We start from the raw sequence: 20,630 nt of genomic DNA on the forward strand, positions 1-20,630 counted from the left end.
GGCTGGAGCTGAGCCAATCCAGAGTTAGGAGCCAGGAGCTTCTTCTGGGTCTCCCATGTGGGTGCAGGGACCCAAGCACTTGGGCCATCTTCTACTGCTTTCCCAGGCCACAGCAGAGAGCTGGATCAGAAGAGGAGCAGCTGGGACCCGAACCGGTGCCCATGTGGGATGCTGGCACTGCAGGCGGTAGCTTTACCCGCTGGGCCACAGTGCTGGCCTGCAAATGGCTTTTTTTAAGCCCTTCAGAACTCTAGCTATAGTCACATCTTCACCTTTGACTTAAAATCTTTCTTGGTAGTTGTGAATATGAAATGAAATTATTATATATTTCAAAGTATGTGTTGCAGTGTCTAGCATGAAATAGGAGTTTAATTAGTCATAGCTCCTTATTCCTTTTCTACTGCTACTTCTACTACTCTGTTACTGTGCTTGTTTGTATTTTTGGCTGTCAGCTCAGTTTTGCTGATCAGATTATTATTAGGGTAAAAATATATCTGTTAAACATTGGTTGTAAAAAAAAAGAATAAAGTTGAGTCACTTTACCAAAAAAAAAATTGGTTATAATTTTTTTTTTTATCTTTTATTTAATGAATATAAATTTCCAAAGTGTACGACTCATGGGTTACAATGGCTTCCCCCCCCATACCGTCCCTCCCACCCACAACCCTCCCCTTTCCCACTCCCTCTCCCCTTCCATTCACATCAAGATTCATTTTCGATTATCTTAATATACAGAAGATCAGCTTAGTATACCTTAAGTAAGGATTTCAACAGTTTGCTCCCACACAGAAACATAAAGTGAAAAATAATAGATGATTTTTTTTTTAAATGATGATGAAATCAGATCAGACCTATTGTCATGTTTAATCCCAGTGAGAGTCAAGTTGGGAATTGATAATTTCTTTCTTTTTTTTTTTTTTTTTTTTTTTACAGAAGATCAGTTTAGTGTACATTAAGTAAAGATTTCAATCGTTTGCACCCCCATAGAAACACAAAGTGAAATATACTGTTTGAGTACTCGTTATAGCATTATGCCTCAATGTACAGCACATTAAGGACAGAGATCCTACATGAGGAGTAAGTGCACAGTGACTCCTGTTGTTGACTTTACAAATTGACACTCCTGTTTATGGCATCAGTAATCTCCCTATGCACCAGTCATGAGTTTCCAAGGCTATGGAAGCCCCTTGAGTTCTCCGACTCTTATCTTGTTTAGACATGGTCATAGTCAAAGTGGAGGTTCTCTCCTCCCTTCAGAGAAAGGTACCTCCCTCTTTGAAGACCTGCTCTTTCCACTGGGATCTCACTCACAGAGATCTTTTTGCCAGAGTGTCTTGGCTTTCCATGCCTGGAATACTCTCATGGGCTTTTCAGCCAGATCCGAGTGCCTTTAGGGCTGATTCTGAGGCCAGAGTGCTATTTAGGACATCCACCATTCTATGAGTCTGCTGAGTATCTCACTTCCCATATTGGATCACTCTCCCCTTTATTTATTCTATCGGTTAGTGTTGGTTGTAATTTTTTTTAAGATTTATTTATTTATTTATTTCAAAGACAGAGAGTGAGGAGAGGGAGACAGAGTTCTGAGTTATCCTCTATCCTCTGGTTCACTCCCCAAATGCCTGCAATAGCTGGGGCTGGGCCAGACCAAAGCTAGGAGCCAGGAATTTCATCTGGGCCTCCCATGTGCATAGCAGGGAGGAGCTCAAGTACTTGGGCCATAACTGCTGCTTCTCGGGCCCATTAGCAGGAAACCGGATTGGAAGTGAGGTATCCAGAACTTAAACGAGGCACTCCAGTTTGAATGTGAGCATCCTAAGTGGCAGCTTAACCTGCTGTGCCACAGTGCCTTTCTTACTATAGTCATAACCAGGAATAGATATATGATGATCCAGTCACATCAGTTAAATTTTTCCTAGCAAAAAATATTAAAGAACTTATTCCAGGGCAAATAAAGAAAGGTATTTTGATTTAGAGTTAAAAGGTGCTACACATAGCTATTTTTTTCCCAAAGAAACTTTTTATTTAAGGAATACTAACTTTTTGCATTTCATAATTACAACTTTAGGAGCAGTGATTCTTCCTACCATACCCACCCTCCCACCCACACTTCTACCCCTCATCCTCCTCCCTCTCTTATTCCTAGTCTTATTTTTTACTAAGATCTATTTTTGATTAACTTTATACACAGAAGATTGACTCTGTAAATCAAAGAGTTAAACAAATTGTATGAGAAAAAAAATGTTCAACAGTTGAGACAAAGGCTGTTCAAAGTTGATTTCACTTTTTTTAAGCATTCTTTTGTTTTTTGAGAAAATTAATTAAAGAAGAACCCAAGAATGATACATCTTTTGTGAGCACTTAGACATAACTATAACTTATGAGACATAAGACTATCCTCCACTTAATACACTAAAATGAAATAAATCTTTGAGAACAAGTTTTACTATTAACTCTCATAATACAACTCTTTGAGGACAGAGGTCCTGCATGGGAAGTTAGTGCATAGTGACTCCTGTTGTTAAATTAATAATTAACACTCTTACGTATGATGTCAGTGATCACCTGAGGCTCTTGACAATAGCTATTCCTACTATACTTGGTTTGTCATTTAAAATCAGAAAATTTTCAGATTTTAGAAGTGAAAATAAAAACTAAATGTTTTGCTAAACATATTTATGAAATAATATGCTCATTAGCAAATAGGATTTTTTAGAGTAGTTATAATAATTTGAATTATTCTATTTCAGGAGATAAATGACACTGAGCTGTGCTTCCCAAGTGGCCAGAAAATGAAATCTGCTTATCTTCCCCGAAGGCAAATTCATATACCAGCTATTTTTCAGTCTCCTGCTCATTATAAGCAGATTTTTACATCTTCTATCATAGGTATGACTCATATTTTTATTTTATTATGATTGATGCTTAACATAGTAGTAGAACTGTGAGAAAGTTTAATATCTTAAGAATATTCATACTAAATTCTCCAGTTGAGATTTGCTATTGTCCGTATGTATACTCCAATTTGTGGCAGGAACTTTTATTCTAAATTCAGGTCAAAATTGAGTTTTAAAATTGTAAATTGGCGCTGGAGTTGTGGCATATCAGCCCTCTGCTAATGGCCTGGGAAGAGCAGCAGAAGATGGCACAAGTGTTTGGGACCCTGCCAGCCATGTGAAAGACCTGATTGGAGCTTCTGGCTCCTTGCTTCATTTTGGTCCAGCCCTGGCCATTTTGGCCATCTGGGGAGTGAACCAGCAGACGGAAAGATATCTCTCTCTCTCTCTGTCTCTCCTGTCCTGTAACTCTGACTTTAAAAATAAGTACATCTTTTGGGCCAGCACCGTGGCTCACTTGGTTAATCCTCTGCCTGCGGCGCCAGCATCCAATATGGGCACTGGGTTCTAGTCCCGGTTGCCCCTCTTCTAGGCCAGCTCTCTGCTGTGGCCCAGGAGTGCAGTGGAGGATGGCCCAGGTGCTTGGGCCCTGCACCCGCATGGGAGACCAGGAGGAAGCACCTGGCTCCTGGCTTTGGATTGGCGCAGCATGCCGGCTGTAGTGGCCATTTAGGGGGAAGGAAGGAAGGAAGACCTCTCTCTCTGTCTCTCTCTCACTGTCTAACTCTGCCTGTCAAAAAAAAAAAAAAAAGTACATCTTTTAAGAAAAGTAAATTAGCAGGCATGGAAAGCCAAGACACTCTGGAAAAAAAAAAAAGCAGATCTAAATGAAAGATCTCTGCGAGTGAGATCCCAGTGGAAAGAATGGGGCCATCAAAGAAGGAGGTACCTTTCTCTGAAGGGAGGAGAGAACTTCCACTTTGACTATGACCCTGTCGGAATAAGATCAAAGTCGGCGAACTCAAAAGGCTTCCATAGCCTTGGCAACTCATGACTAGAGCCTAGGGAGATTACTGACGCCATAAACAAGAGTGTCAAATTGTTAAGTCAACAACAGGAGTCACTGTGTACTTACTTCTCATGTGGGATCTGTCCTTAATGTGTTGTCCAATGTGAAGTAATGCTATAACTAGTACTGACACAGTATTTTACACTTTGTGTTTCTGTGTGGGTGCAAACTGATGAAATCTTTACTTAATATATACTAAATTGATCTTCTGTATATAAAGATAATTGAAAATGAATCTTGGCCGGTGCCGCAGCTCACTAGGCTAATCCTCCGCATTGCGGCGCCGGCACACCGGGTTCTAGTCCTGGTCGGGGTGCCGGATTCTGTCCTGGTTGCTGCTCTTCCAGGCCAGCTCTCTGCTGTGGCCAGGGAGTGCAGTGGAGGATGGCCCAAGTGCTTGGCCCCTGCACCCCCATGGGAGACCAGGAGAAGCACCTCGCTTCTGCCATCGGATCAGTGCGGTGCGCCGGCCGCAGCGGCCATTGGAGGGAGAACCAACGGCAAAGGAAGACCTTTGTCTCTCTGTCTCTCTCTCTCTCACTGTCCACTCTGCCTGTCAAAAAAAAACAAAAAAAAGAATCTTGATGTGAATGGAATGGGAGAGATCTTGATGTGAATGGAATGGGAGAGGGAGGGGGAGGTGGGAGGGGTGGAAGTGGGAGGGAAATTATGGGGGGGGAAGCCATTGTAATCCATAAACTGTACTTTGGAAATTTATATTTACTAAATAAAAAAATAAATTAAAAAAAAAAGAAAAGTAAATTAGCAAGATTAACTTCAGAGCAGGAGTTTGCTTAGAACATCTGTATCACATATCAGAGTGCCTGATTTGGGTCCTGGCTCTGCTTCTGATTCCAATTTCCTGCAAATTCAAATTCCTAGAGACAGCTAGTGCTAGCTCATGTAGTTGGGTCCCTACTGCTCACGTAGGAGACTGGGATCGAGTTTGACCCGTAGGTCTATTAGCCCAGGCTGTTGTGGACTTTGGAGAGTAAACTAGCAGATGGAAGATTCTCTCTCTCTCTGCCTTTCAAGTAAGTAAGAATAGTAAATGAAAAAATTTTTAAAGTTAAGGTTTTTCATTTTTTAAAACTAGAGTTACCAGTGACCTTATTAAATTTGTGGAAAGTTTTAAGCGTGTTACATAATTAGGTCTGAGTATTTTGAGGTATAAAGGCAAAAGTTGCCTTTTAAAAAATGATATATTATAGTTGGCTTGGTTAAAAGGCTATTTTCAAATCTAGTTGATAGACATATTTGTAATTATTTTGTATTTAATTTTCAGCTATATCTCTTTTTTTTTTGTAGAACATCTAAATATATTGCTATTTGAGTTGGCATATAGGTTGCACAAAGCTCTTTCAAAAGTTAACATATCATTTTATACATCATCAAATGGAGAGAAACTGAAAAACTTGGAAAATAATGTACCATCCTGCCATCATAATCAACCTGCAAAACTTGTTATGGTTAAAAAAGAAGGTCCAAATAAGGTATAGTTCCTACTTCCTTCCCTCCACCTTACGAAGTATTTGTCTTATAAAAAGTTTACGTACCTATTGCTTTATGACAAACTTGAAGAGTGAGTGCTGTTTAAGAGCCTTCTATTTGATGCATTAATAATTAACATGTAGTAAATTCTCAACATACTATTATGAAAAGAATAATCCGTGTTCTAGGATGCAAAAATATGATTAAAAAATCAATCTTCAAAGGGCAGGCATTTGCCCTAGTGGTTAAACAGCCAGCTTGGTTCCTTTTTAGAGTCTCTAGGTTCAAGTCCCAGCTTCATTCCTAACTCTAGCTTCCTGCTAATGCTAATATGGTACCCTAGGAGGCAGCAGATGATGGCTCAACTAGTTGGATCCCTGCCTCCTGGATGGAATTCCAGCTTCTGGCTTAGGCCTGGCCTAGCCCTGGCCTTTGCAGATATTTGGGATGTCAACCAGTGGGTAGGATCTCTCTCTGTGTCTTCTGTCTCTATTTCTTAAATAAAGAAAATTTAAAAAAAAATCAACCTTCAACTCTTTCTCTGTCTCTCTCACTGTCTAACTCTGCCTGGTTAAAAAAAAAAAAAAAAAAAAGAAAGAAAGAAAGAAAGAAAGAAAGAAAGAAAGAAAGAAAGAAAGAAAGAAAGAAAGGTTGAAACCAGACTGCTAAGTAATCCTTAGTAATAGTAACAGGTAAGGCTAGGGGGATAAAAAAAATATACTAGACACAGGAGACCTCAAATAGCTAAAGCTATCTTGTACAACAAAAAGCCAGAGGCATCACAATACCAGATTTCAGGACATACTACAGGGCAGTTGTTATCAAAACAGCATGGTACTGGTACAGAAACAGATGGATAGACCAATGGAACAGAATAGAAACAACAGAAATCAATCCAAACATCTACAGCAAACCTGTATTTGATCAAGGATCCAAAACCAATTCCTGGAGTAAGGACAGTCTATTCAATAAATGGTGCTGGGAAAAAAAAAAAATACTAAACTTATATTGCTAGTAATATATTTAGGAGGAAATCAGATTGACAGATGACTTTTACTTATTTGTAAGACTGTGCTTAGTAATACAATTTTCCTCTTCTGTCTGTATATTGTATTTCATCAATAGTTGAGGGTGTAAACTTTGGATTCAAATTTAAATGTTGGGTAAAATGGAGTTGAGGGAGGAATAGGAAAGTGTTGATTAATCAAATTATAGTTAGATAGTAATCAGAACTTCTGGTGTTCTGTGGCACAGTAAGAGGACCATAGATAATGTTAATGTGCTATATATTTCTCTCTTAAAGTAGAAAACTTAAAAGGAAGGATGTTTTCATCAGGAAGAAATGTTAGATGTTTGAGGAGACAGATATGTATACCTTGACTGGATATTCCACACTGTATACATGTGTAGAAACATGTGGTACCACATGAATAACTTTTATATATCAGTTAGAGATAAAATAAATAAATAAAATTTGTCTAAAGCAGGAATTAATAAAAATAGTATAACCATATAATTAAATGTTATATAGTGACTGAAGTCTGCTTTCTTTTTAAGATCATTCAATGATATGATTTCATGCTCATATTATGTTGTTAGAGAAAAGGGCTGGTTACAGAGTAGGAAATGTATTATTATCTGAGTTTTTTAAAAAATATATATTTATGTATTCTTGTGTGTGTATGTATTTGTATATGTTATGTGAGAGAAAAGAATAAAAGGAAATGCATAAGATACTGCTTATAGTTGTGTCAGAGTAGCTTGAATTGTCTATAGTGAACATTTTGCATCATAAAAACAATAAATCTTAAATTTATTGTTAATGTTCAAATACTTACGGGCTGATTCTGAGGCCAGAGTGCTGTTTAGGACATCTGCCATTCTATGGGTCTGCTGTGTATCTCACTTCCCATGTTGGATCGTTCTCTCCCTTTTTTATTCTATCAGCTAATATTTGCAGACACTAGTCTTATTTATGTGCTCCCTTTGGCTCTTAGTCCTATCATTATGATCAATTGTGAACAGAAATTGATCACCAGGACTAGTGAGATGGCATTGGTACATGCCACCTTGACGCGGATCTGGCTGAAAAGCCCATGAGAGTATTACAGGCATGGAAAGCCAAAACACTCTGGCAAAAAAAAAAAAAAAAAACCTAAATGAAAGATCTCCGTGAGTGAGATCCCAGTGAAAAGAACAGGTCATCAAAGAAGGAGGTACCTTTCTCTGAAGGGACGAGAGAACTTCCACTCTGACTACGACCTTGTCTAGATATGATCAGAGTCGGTGAACTCAAAAGGGTTCCATAGCCTTGGCAGCTCATGACGAGAGCCTAGGGTGATTACTGATGCCATAAACAAGAGTGTCAATTTGTTAAGTCAACAACAGGAGTCACTGTGCACTTACTCCTCATGTAGGATCTCTGTCCTTAATGTGCTGTACATTGTGATTTAATGCTGTAACTAGTACTGAAACAGTATTTTTTCACTTTGTGTTTCTATGTGGGTGCAAACTGTTGAAATCTTTACTTAATACATGCTAAACTGATCTTCTGTATATAAAGAGAATTGAAAATGAATCTTGATGTGAATAGAAGGGGGGAGGGAGCGGGAAAGGGGAGGGTTGCGGGTGGGAGGGAAGTTATGGGGGGGAAGCCATTGTAATCCATAAGCTGTACTTTGGAAATTTATATTCATTAAATAAAAGTTAAAAAAAATTCAAATACTTTTTTATTCTTAGAATAATATAATATAGTGACAATTTACTAGAGTACTTTACTGCCAAACAATTTTTATAGGAGCCTTGACAAATAAAACACAAAAATAGTAGAAAAGCAAAAATATTTTTCTTATTAGGTTTTACTATCTTTTCTCTTAGGGTCGACTCTTTTATACATGTGATGGACCCAAAGCTAATCAGTGTAAATTTTTCAAGTGGCTTGAGGAAGAGACTCCAGGATTTTCATCACAGAAAGAATCTCAATCTGGCTTGGTTTTAAGTGATATGAAGAGTATTGGCTTATACTTAAGAAGTCAAAAGATACCACTGTATGAGGAATGTCAACTTTTGGTGAGGTAGGTTTGATGTTACCAAATAATTGTAATTACATCAGAATAGCAACTGTCATAATCAGTTTTAGAAGAGATTTAGATAGGAAAATCATCTAAAAGAGTCCTTCAGTTTCTATAACTGTAAAATGTGTCTTTCAAGTTATTTTGGCACCCTCTAAATGTCCAGCAGTGTTAGCAATACCAGGATACTACTTTTGCAACCATTTTTATGTATAGTCTAGGTTATTCACAATCCTAATGGAAACCCTGTCAAACAAACTTCAGGAATAATTTTTAGCAGTACAGGATAATAGGTAAGTGATCATTCACAAACCTGAACTTCATAGTTTATAAAATGATAGAATTTTCTTTTTAAAAATATGTCTTATAAAGGTGAGATTACTCAAAAACTAAATGTAGTGATCATTCACATGATAATTTAATTAAAAATTATTGAGATGTTACTTATACCATGCTGTCTTCTAAGTGCTTACCAGGTTCTTTTTCTTCCTTTTTTATTTTTTAAGATTTATTTTATTATTAGAAAGACAGAGTTTACAGAGAGAGGTAGAGACAGAGAGGTCTTCCATCCCATGGTTCACTCCCAAAATGACCACAACAGCCAGAGAGCTGACCCAATCCAAAGCCAGGAGCCAGGAGCCAGGAGCTTCTTCTGGGTCTCCCATGTGGATTCAGGGGCCCAAGGACGTTGGGCCATCCACTGCTTTTGCAGGTACATTATCAGGGAGCTGAATCAGAAGTGGAGTAGCCCATATGGGATGGTGGCGCTGTAGGCCCAAGCTCTAACCCACTGCCCCACAGCACTGGCCCCATAATCTATTTCATTAAATCATCAAAATGAGGGCTGGTGTTGTAGCACAGCAGCTTAAGGTGCCATCTGCAAAGCTGGCATCCCATATGAACACTAGTTCAAGTCACAGTGGCTTTGCTTCTGGTCTAGTCCTCAGCTAATGTGCCTGGGAAAGCAGCAGAAGATGGCTTGAGTCCTGCACCCAAAACCCAGATGAAGTTCCTGGCTTTGGGCTGACTCAGCCCTGGCCATTGTGGGGAGTGAGCAAGTGGGTAGAAGATCTCTTTGCCTTCCCCTTTCTTTCTCTAACTCTGTCTTTCCACTAATAAATAAAATATTTCAAAAACAAATAAATAATCACAGTAATCTGTAAGAAATGGAGATAATGAGAATAAGCTACTATTCCCTTTTTACAGTTACAGAAACTGAGATGTTATATCTTTTTGATACTTTTCCTGGCTCTCTTAAAATTGATGACAGTTCTGTGAAGGTTGTTATTTTCTTCCTTTGACAGAATATATTTTGTATGTGTGTATGAAAGTATATAAACACAAACAACCCTGGTCCTTTTGTTTTCATACTGTATTTTAAAGATTTTTAAAAAATCTTTATCTTAATATTCATATTCATTTTTATTCTTTCTTCAGAAAAGGATTTGATTTTCAGAGAAAGCATGGGAAACTAAAGAAGTTTACTGTAAATCCTGAGTTTTACAGTGAATCAAAAAGCAGAATTTATCTTAAGCTGAGTAGGAAAGAATGTTCTTCAGTGTATAGCAAAGGTAAGTTGACCTGATCATGTTGGTGATTCAGTTTTGCTTAGTATCTCTGTTACATGTAGCTCTACAAATTCTTTATATTAAATTTAATTTTTACTTATTTTTTATTCTTAAAGATTTATTTATTTATTTGAAAGGCAGAGTTACAGAGAGAGAGGAGGAGAGATAGAGAGATATCTTCCATTACTGATTTTTTCTCCAAGTGGCCACAATGGCCGGGACTGGGCCAGCCTGAAGCCAGGAGTCCTTTATTCTGTCTTGGTCTCCCACATAGGTTCAGGGGCCTAGAGACTTGAGCCATCTTCTGCTGCTTCCTCAAGCACATTAGGAAGGAGCTGGATAAGAAGTGGAGCAGCTGAGACTCAAATTGGTACTCACATGGGATGCTGGCATTGCAGACTGTAGCTTAATCCAGTACACCACAATGTTGACCCCAAAGATAATTTTTAAAGTATAGTTTAATAGTAATATATATTGTAAATTATTAAGTTAGACCTTTTCTAAAAGATCTTGTTAAAATTTTAAGACTTTTTTTTTTTTTTTTTTTTTTTTTTTTTGACAGGCAGAGTGGACAGTGAGAGAGAGAGACAGAGAGAGAAAGGTCTTCCTTTTTGCCGTTGGTTCACCCTCCAATGGCCGCCGCTGCAGCCGGCGCACCGCGCTGATCCTGGCAGGAGCCAGGAGCCAGGTGCTTTTCCTGGTCTCCCATGGGGTGCAGGGCCCAAGCACCTGGGCCATCCTCCACTGCACTCCCTGGCCATAGCAGAGAGCTGGCCTGGAAGAGGGGCAACCGGGACAGAATCCGGCGCCCCGACCGGGACTAGAACCCGGTGCGCCGGCGCCGCAAGGTGGAGGATTAGCCTATTGAGCCACGGCGCCGGCCAAAATTTTAAGACTTTTTAAAAAAATTTACTAAGAGAATACCAAAAGATGTTTAATTTTGTTTAAAATATACATGAAGTTCTTGTCATCAAATGAATAAGTATATTGATTCAGCTGTACTCTGATAACATAAAAAATAAACTGAGATTGTAATGAGTGTATTGATCCTTCTTTTAGAGTCTGCACAGTTTGATAATATTAGATTGCAAATTTTGTGTATTTGGAAAGTGCTTTAAAAATAGTTTTTTAAAAGACCTTAGGTGTGCAAAATTGGATTAATCATTATCTTTGATGTATGACTTATTCTTGTTATTAGTTATCAAGCAGCTTATTTTTATGTAGTTAAGTGTGAACCCATAATCAAAGCAAAATCTAGTACCTTTCTATCATCATGTTATTAGGGATGGGCATTGTAGTGCAGCAGATTAAACCACTGCTTGGTACACCCACATCCCATATCAGAGTGCTGGTTCAAGTCCCAGCTACTCTACTTCCAATCTCACTTTCTACTAACGTATCCTGGGAGGCAGCAGATAATGGCTCAAGTGTTTGGGTCCCTGCCAACCACTGGGAAGACCTGGATGGAGTTACTGGCCCTCTCTTTGACCTGGCCTAGTCCTGGCTGTTGTGAACATTTGAAGAGTGGACCAGCAGAGAGAAGCTATCTCTGTCTCTATCACTTTGCCTTTCAAGTAGATGAAAAATAAATAAAAAATTAAGTAAAAAAAAGTTAAAGCACCACTATTTAACTTAAAGTAATCCTACTAACTCATCTGTTTGTCCCTCCTAATCCAAGGTAATTATTTTGATTGCTGTATTCATCAACATTTTGCTTTCTTTCATATGTAGTTTTATATAAATGGATTTCCAAAAAGCATATTTAAAATTTTTAGTTTTCTTAAGCCTTATTAAAATGATATCAGTCTGTTTGTAGTCTTTTGGAATTTACCTTTTTACTTAGTATATTGCTACAAGTTATCCATATTATTTGATACTGGTCTACAACATAAAATCTAGATTAATATTTTGACTGCATAATATTTTAATCTGTGAATATGCCATAGTCCATTCATTCAATCACTGATGGCTGTTTGAGTTTCTAAGATTTGCCATCCTGCATAGTGAACTATGAATGTTTTTGTATTGTCATAGATGTGCAAGAGTTAGGTATACTCTAGGAATGAAAATGCTATGTTAACAGGGTATGAAAATGTAACACATCTTTAGATTGTAGTACCAAACTGATTTCCATAGTGATCATATCAACTTATACTCCTGCTATCAAAATGGGAGAGATCCTATAGATTAACCTACTCAGATGCCTATAAAATACTACTCTTGTGGTTTTAGTTTGCTCACTGATGATGTTGAAATGCTCTTCAAGTATTTATTGGGTTTTTAGTAACTTTTTTATTTATATAGTTTATTTAGTCTTCAGATTAATTCTTTGTTGACCATTTATATTGTGAATGTCTGCTTAGCTTTAGATAAACAAAAGTCCAGACTAATTAGTCCTTTTTATGACAGTGCTTTTTTGTATCTTATTTTTTAAGTTTTTCCTAGATCTAAAATAATTCTGTTAAGTTTTCCACTGCTCTAAAGTTTGTTTCATTTTTAAGACTTATTTTATTTATTTGAAAGGTAGAGTTACAGGGAGAGGTAGAGACAGAGAGAGGTCTTCCATCTGCTGGTTTACTCCCCAAATGGCTGCAATCACTGGGACTGGGCCAGGCCAAAGCTAGTAGCCAGGAGCTTCTTTTTGGTCTCCCACATGGATGCAGGGCCCAAGGACTTGGGCCATTCTCCACTGCTTTCCCAGGCACATTACCAGGGAGCAGGACAAGAATATGGGATGCTGGCACTGCAGTCTGAAGCTTTAACCTTCTGTGCAACAGCACCAGCCCTAAAGTTTTGTCTTGACATTTAAATCTTCAATCCATTTGGAATAGATTTTTTTTTTTTTAGTATGTGGTATGAGATAGGGATTCAGTTTAACCTTTTTCTTTTTAATTGTTGGTTTTACTAGAATAGTAACCATTTTAAAATTTATTTGGCAGGGGGTAGAGAGAGAGAAAGAGAGAAAGGGAGGGAGAGAAAGACATATCTATAGTGTGTGCTCCCATTTACCAGTTCACCTTTAGATACCTGCAGTGGTTGAGGCTGGGCTAGGACCAAAGGTGAGAGCTGGGATTACTAATTGGTCTTCCAAATGGGTAGATAGGAACCTGATTACTTGAGCTATCACTGCTGCCTCCCAGGATTTGCATTAGCAAGAAGCTGGAGTTAAGAGCTGGCACCAGGACTAGGTACTTTGATGAAGGACATAGGTATCTTAACCACTAGGCCAACTTCTTGCTTCCAGTAACCATTTTTTAATTGATTAGTCCTTTTTTTTTTTTAATTTTAATCTGGAATGCTAACTCTGTCAATTAAGTTCATAATACCATGGGCCTAATTCTGGACGGACTCTCTCTCTCTCTCTCTCTCTCTATATATATATATATATAATATTTACTTATTTATTTGAAAGAGTTAAAGAGAGATCTTACATCCACTGGTTCACTCCCTGGATGACCCCAAAGGCCAGAGCTGGGCCACGCTAAAGCCAGGAGCCAGGAGCTTCTTTCAGGTCTCCCACATGGGTGGCAGGGTTCCAAGCACTTGGGCCATTTTCTGCTGCTTTCCCAGATCACTGACAGGGAGTTGGATTGGAAGTGGAGCAGCTGGGACACGAACCAGTGCCCTTATGGGATGTTGGCATTAAAGGCAGTGGCCTTAGCCACTGTGCCACAACTCTGGCCCCTGGTTTGTGTATTTTATTCTACTGGTAAAATGGTATATCTTTGTACCACTTCCATGCTGTCTTAATTCCTATACTTTTTTTTTTTTTTTTTTTTTTGGACAGGCAGAGTGGACAGTGAGAGAGAGAGAGAGAAAGGTCTTCCTTTGCCGTTGGTTCACCCTCCAATGGCCGCTGTGGCTGGCGCGCTGCGGCCAGGCCAGCGCACCGCGCTGATCCGATGGCAGGAGCCAGGTGCTTCTCCTGGTCTCCCATGGGGTGCAGGGCCCAAGTACTTGGGCCATCCTCCACTGCACTCCCTGGCTACAGCAGAGAGCTGGCCTGGAAGAGGGGCAACTGGGACAGAATCCGGTGCCCTGACCGGGACTAGAACCTGGTATGCCGGCGTCGCAAGGCGGGGGATTAGTCTAGTGAGCCGCGGCACTGGCCCTATACTTTCATAAATACTGATATAGATAATACAAGCTTCCCCTCCCTGTTCTGTGATGTAACCTGGCTATTCTTGGCCTTCCACTCTTCCATTTGTCTTAGAATCATCTATTAAGTTTTGTGAAAAAAATTTGTTGGGATTTTGGTTGAAATTGTATATAGTTGAAGAGGAATGACATCTTTAAAATATTTTAAGAGATTTATTTATTTATTCAAAAGGTAGAGTGACAGAGGGAGAAACAGGGGACATTTTTCATCTGTTGGTTCTCTATCCAGATGCCTACCACAGCCAGGGTTGGGTCAGGCTGAATCCAGAATCCAGGATGTGGGTGGCAGGAATCCAAGGACTTAGGCCATTTTCTGTTGCCTCCCCCACATCAGTAGGAAACTGGATTGGAAATAGAGGTAGAATGCAGTCCCAGGTACTTTGATATGTTTTGTGGACATCCCCCTGATAGCTTAACCTGCTGCACCCCAACACCTGCTCCTACGATCTTCTTCTATCTTAATCTATCTGGAGGTGTATATTTAGGTTATTAATATGGAAGCTTTCTTCTTTCTTCTTGCCTATTTTGAAAAATTTTATTTATTTAAGAGGCAGAAGGAGAACAAGAGCTCCAACCCATCAGTTCACTCTTCAGATGCTGAAAACATCTGTGACTGGGCCAAGCTGAAGCCACAGAAGAGAATTCTATCCAAGTCTCCCATGTAGAGGCAGGGACCCAAGTACTTGAGTAATCACCTACTACCTCTCAGGGTGCACATATTAGTAGGAGACTGGAATCAAGAGCAGAGCCAGGACTCTTATATGGGATGCAGGAATCCCAGCTAGAGCTTTCCTTTTATATAATTGTGAAGGTGGTAAATTTCCCTCAAAGTATCATTCTAGTTTTGCTGAAGTATTTTTTCATTATAATTCAGATTGTTTTAGATTTTTTATGATTTCTTCTTTAATTCATGAGTTCGTTGGCATCTATTTTAATATTCAAATATATAGAGAATTTCTGTTATTTTTAAAGTTAACATCTGACTTAGTTACAGTATAGGCAGAGTCTTTTTTTAATTCATTAAAGTTTTCTAAAATTTTTATTTATTTGAAAAAGTTAGAGAGAGAGAGAAAGAGAGAGAGAGAGAGATCATCTCATTTGCTGGTTCACTCCACAGTTGACCACAATGGTCAGAGCTGAGCCAGGCTGAAGTGAGGAGCCAGGCGCTTCATCTACATGTCCCGCATGGGTGGCAGGGGCCCAATCACTTGGGCCATCTTCAGCTGCTTTCCTAGGGATCTAGCAGGGAGGCAGGTGGATCAGAAGTGGAGCATCCGGGATGTGAACTGGCAGTTGTATGTGATGCCTGCATTACAGGTGACGACAACTTTGCCCACTACACTGCCATACTGGCCCTTCATTAAAGTTTTTAAGGTGTTGCTAATGTACAGTATGTAAGAAATGCATACTTTCTCTAGTTGTTAGATACAGAACTCTTTAAGCATCAGATCAAGCTTATTGCTTGTATTTTTTAGATTGTCTGTACTCCACAATTTTTTGTCAATTATCAATAATCAAGGGAGATGAAGTGAAGTCTTCCTCTGTGGTATACTTTCTTCCTGTTATTTTATTGCTTTTTTCTTTTTGTACTTTTTGTATGTATTGAGGTAATTTTATTAGGTACATAGATGAGAAGACTTAGAAAAATTCTTAGAAAATGAAATTAAAGATAAAAATAATATAAGCTTTGCTTGCCAACATAAGCTCTGTTACTTTTATAAGTGATGATATCAGCTTTTTAATACATCCTTAAAGTACTCAGGGTCCTAGGAATTTAGCCATGTCAACTCAGTCTTTTTTTTTATATTATTAACTGAAGAAAAGTGGGTGCCCAGTGAAGATCTTTTTAAGCAAAAAAAACATCAGAAGAAGTCAAATCAGGACTTTAAGTTTGAGGCCTAATTATTTACCAATGAAATTCTCACAAAATTATCCATGTTTGATGAGAGAGTATTATCATGATGGAGAAGAACTCTCTGGTGAAAATTTTCTGGGCATTTTTCTGCTAAAGCTCTAGCTTATTTTCTTAAAACAGCAGATGTTATACTTTGGCCCTCCGAAAGCCAGTGGGCAAAATGCCTTGAGCAGCCCAAAAAATTGTTGCCATGACCTTTGCTTTTGTCATCTTTACTATCATCTTGTCCCTTATTAAAACAAGTTATGTATTTTGTAAACTGCTGATTTCTTTGGAGCATTGTCTCCATAAACTTTCATAAAGCATCAGTGATTTCACTGTTCTTCCACCCAGGCTTTTCTATAAATTTGGTGGTTGTTCTTACATCAGTTACAGCAGAATTCATATTGCTTAGCTAAGCAATCCTTTTGAAAGTGATGACTTAGCCTTCTTAGTGCCTCAGGCTAAATCTTTTCAGGTATGCTATAACAAATTTGGATGAGTTTATTTTGCTGCAAAATTTTGGAATCCATGCATAGGTATTTTTCATAATACGCATTTTTCATGAACCTTTTGAAGACCCTGCATATATTTTAAATCACTTTTATCTCCTTGGTAAATTGGAAGTTTTATCATCATGCGGAGACTTTCACCATTTCTAATATCTTTTTCTTAAGGCATAATAAATATGTGTATTTATCAAGTTTATTTTGACCAGTACTTAACTTGGAAGTCTTTTTCTGATTTTTCTTCTTTTGTGTTTTCTTATATTATTAATGTTTCCCTTATAGACAGACTATGCCTTAATTTTAAAAAAAGCTTATAAATAGAATAAGGCCATTAGTTAAATTTGTAATAATTAATTATAATAATAGTTATGTTTCTATAATCTTAATTATTTTATGCCACTTTTTCTATGCTTTTTTATCCTTCCTTGCCATTTAAAAAATTGATACTTAAGTCTTATCCTTGATAAAACAAGCACTTAGAAAATATTCATCCTTTGATTCTGCCTCCAGAATGCTTTCCTTAACTGTCCTCCATCCTGCTCAGTTGATAGTAGATTAGTGCTACTCAATATATGGTCTGCAAACTAAGGTCCACAAACTTAGTGGTTTCCAGAGAAAGGAGATGAGCTACTCCAGAATGTAAATCACCTTTGTTATAAAGCAGGCATTCAGCTCAACTAAGTTTTATTTGTAGCAAGACTTTCTGAATGAAGGACATATTATGTTTATTTGTTGGAGTACATTCTAGCACAAATTTCCTGTTGCAAACAAATAATAAACTGGGGGCCGACGCCGTGGCTCACTTGGTTAATCCTCTGCCTGTGATGCCAGCATCCCATTTGGGTGCTGGGTTCTAGTCCCAGTTGTTCCTTTTCCAGTCCAGCTCTCTGCTGTGGCCCGGGAGGGCAGTGAAGGATGACCCAAGTCCTTGGGCTCCTGCACCCGTGTGGGAGAGCAGAAAGAAGCACCTGGTTCCTGGCTTCGGATCGGCACAGTGCTGGCCATAGCGGCCATGTGGGGAGTGAACCAGCAGAAGGAAGACCTTTCTCTCTCTCTCTCTCTCTCTCTCTCTTACTGTCTCTATCTCTACCTGTCAAATAAAATAATAATAATAATAACAATAAACTGTTGAGGACAGGCTACTTTGAATAGTATTACTCTGAACATGTGACTTTTGGGTTATTATGAATCTATTTCCTATCTTCCTTTGGATGTTAGTTTGGTTACATATAAAATTCCAGGTTCTAAGTTCTTTGCCTTTAATACTTTTACCCTATCAGAACACCTATTAGAGATTTTGTATGTTTTAACTTAATATTTCATATGCTTGGTTATCTTCTTACATTCATTATTGCTACTGAAAAAAGTTTGATGACATTCTGACTGGTTCCTATGTATATTATTTTCTCTGTCTTGCTGAAAGCTTTCAGATTTTCTCTGTGGTTTTGATAGTCTTATTTCTTCACAATTGTGTTTAACTGTGGGCTTTTTTTTTCTCTCTCGTTTTGGTAATACTATTGTCTTTTAAATCTAAAGTCCTTTATCTTTTTTTTAATTCTTAGAAAATGATCTTCATTGTAATTTCAAATAATCTTCCTCTTTATCTCTTTATTTTTAGTCTCAAGTTTTATATTTTCTGGGTTTTTGTCCTTTCTTTCTTCTTAGAAAAGTCCTCAATATTGCTCATTTATTCAAGTGTGTCCACTTGGCTGTTTACCATTTGTAACCTTACTTCAACTGCCATATTTTTCCAGCTTAATATTTTTCATTCATTTCTTTTTTATTTTGTCATTATTTTACATAGCTACTATCTTCTCTACTTTTCTTCTCTTTACTAGCTAAATTTAAATTCTTTGTCCATCTGTTCTGGTGTTTCCTTTTCTGTAGGAATCTATATTCCATTATATTTCACTGATGAAGTCTGTGTTCTTCAGATATCTTATTATTATTTTTCACTTTTCCCTGGTGGCATCAGATTTTCTTTCTGTTAATACGTATGGGATCCAGTCTGGTCAGCTCCAGTGAGCTCAGGGAATTGGGAGTGTAGCTAAGCTATAGAATAGAAAGCCCCTGGCACCAGAAAACCACTGTTACCCACAAAGCAACCCCTGAAATGACATCCAAACCCTTTTGAATAAAGGGAGAAGAAACATAAAGAGGAATCTTTTGCTGGAAAGCAGATTCTTTAGCCCTGGGGGACTGGAAAAGTAGAGGTTGGGTAGAGACTGTCTGTTGATCCATTGGATAGTACCTGTTTTCTGCTTCTTACAGCACAGGGCTTTCATTGCCACCCTGATGTATTTTCTGGGCTTTCTGGACCAGTAGTGAGAAGTGCCTGTTGGGTGGATATGGCCCAGTTGTCCCAGTATAGTTGGGTGGAGGATAGGATAAGAAAAAAAGGACAGAATTCCTGTGTCTCCTCAACCAGCTTTGATCCCTGCCTCCTCAGCAGCCCTCCCCAGGCTGCCTTCTACCCTGGACCAAAACCACTCTAGGCTCAGACACTCCGATTCAAAACAGCCCCTCTTACTCCAGACAGTTTCTGTAGTTTTCTCTGCTTCTTTTTCTGTTTCCTCTAGGAAGGGGCCCACTGCTCAAACTAATTTATCATCTTTGTTGGAACTAGAACCAGGAAGCCTTTAGAATTTGTTTTTTATTCAAAAATTTCATTGAACATTTTTGGGAAATGTTTGAGTTGTGGTACTAATTCAGGAAAAAAAAATGTGTAATGTAGCCTCTTGCGGAAACTTCTATGCAGGAAGTTGTTCTTATTTTTTTTTTTTTAATTTATTTGACAGGTAGAGTTACAGACAGTGAGAGAGACAGAGAGAAAGGTCTTCTTCCATTGGTTCACTCCCCAAATGGCCACTACAGCTGGCGCTGCGCCTATCCGAAGCCCCGTCTCCCACGTGGGTACAGGGGGCCAAGCACTTGGGCCATCTTCTACTACTCTCCTGGGCCATAGCAGAGAGCTGAATTGGAAGAGAGGCATCCGGGACTAGAACCGGCACCCATATGGGATGCCTGCGCTGCAGGCGGAGGATTAATCTGCGCCACAGCGCCAGCCCTGGTAATTTTTTTTTAAGCCTGGACTGAGTCCAATACTAATCTTTTGCAGCATAGTTGACAGTTACTATGGTCTGAATGTCTTGACCTCCACCCTCCAAAATTCATATGTTAAAACATAATTACAATATGAGAGTATGAAATATTTAGGAGGTGATTATATCACCAGGGTTCTGCCGTCATGCACGGGATTAGTGACCTTATTAAAGGAATTGAAGGGAACTCCCTAGTGCCTTTGGATCCTTCAGTTATGTGAGGACCCAGCTTCTGCCTCATCTGCCAAATGAAGACACAGCAAGAAGTTCCAGGTATGAGGCAGGAGTAGACCATCACTGGACTCTAGATCTGCTAGTTCCTTGGACATCCTAGCTTCTATAACCATGAGAAATAAAATTCTATTATTTATGAAGTACACCAGTATAAGGTATGTTGTTGTAGCAGCCTGAACAGACTAAGACAGTAGTCTTATGGGCAAGGAATTTTTGGATATAAACCTAAAAACATGGGCAACAAAAGTAAATATAACTTAAAAAATTTGGGACAGTGATGTGGTGTAGAAGGTTAAGCTGCCTCCTGCAGTGCTGTTATTCCATATGGGTTTAAGTCCTGCTGCTCCACTTCCAATCCAGCTCCCTGCTAATGTGCCTGGGAAAGTGGTGGAAGATGGCCCAAGTCCTTGGACTCCTGCCACCCCAATGGAAGACCTGCAGGAAGCTCCTGGCTCCTGGCTTTGGCCTGGCCCAGCCTCAGCCATTCCAGCTTTTTGGAGAGTGAACTAGCTGATGGATGATCTCTCACTCCCCAATCCTCTCTCCTCTCTATGGATTTTCAAATTAAAAAAATCTTTAAAAGAAGAAAAAGCAAAATAGACAAATAGGATTTATCAAACTAAAAAGCTTCTGCATAGCAAAGGAAACAACAGAGTGTGAAAAGGCAGCCTACAGAATGGAAGGAACTATCTACAAAC

At 38.7% G+C, this 20,630-nt stretch overlaps 1 protein-coding gene across 12 annotated transcripts in view; it reads left to right on the plus strand.

The window, feature by feature from the left end:
- ZGRF1 (zinc finger GRF-type containing 1) overlaps nucleotides 1-20,630 on the plus strand; it is a 102,660-nt gene that overhangs the window by 42,206 nt on the left and 39,824 nt on the right. For all 12 annotated transcript variants that reach the window (XM_089302924.1, XM_089302926.1, XM_089302920.1 and 9 more), the window contains 4 exons: nucleotides 2,751-2,889; nucleotides 5,215-5,399; nucleotides 8,275-8,471; nucleotides 9,906-10,039. In XM_089302924.1, the coding sequence (XP_089159050.1) occupies nucleotides 2,751-2,889; nucleotides 5,215-5,399; nucleotides 8,275-8,471; nucleotides 9,906-10,039 (655 nt within the window). The remainder of the gene's footprint in view (nucleotides 1-2,750; nucleotides 2,890-5,214; nucleotides 5,400-8,274; nucleotides 8,472-9,905; nucleotides 10,040-20,630) is intronic.

This window comes from Oryctolagus cuniculus, chromosome 8, assembly GCF_051225735.1.
Source record: "Oryctolagus cuniculus isolate XC-2025 breed Fujian yellow rabbit chromosome 8, ASM5122573v1, whole genome shotgun sequence".
Classification (NCBI taxonomy): domain Eukaryota; kingdom Metazoa; phylum Chordata; class Mammalia; order Lagomorpha; family Leporidae; genus Oryctolagus; species Oryctolagus cuniculus.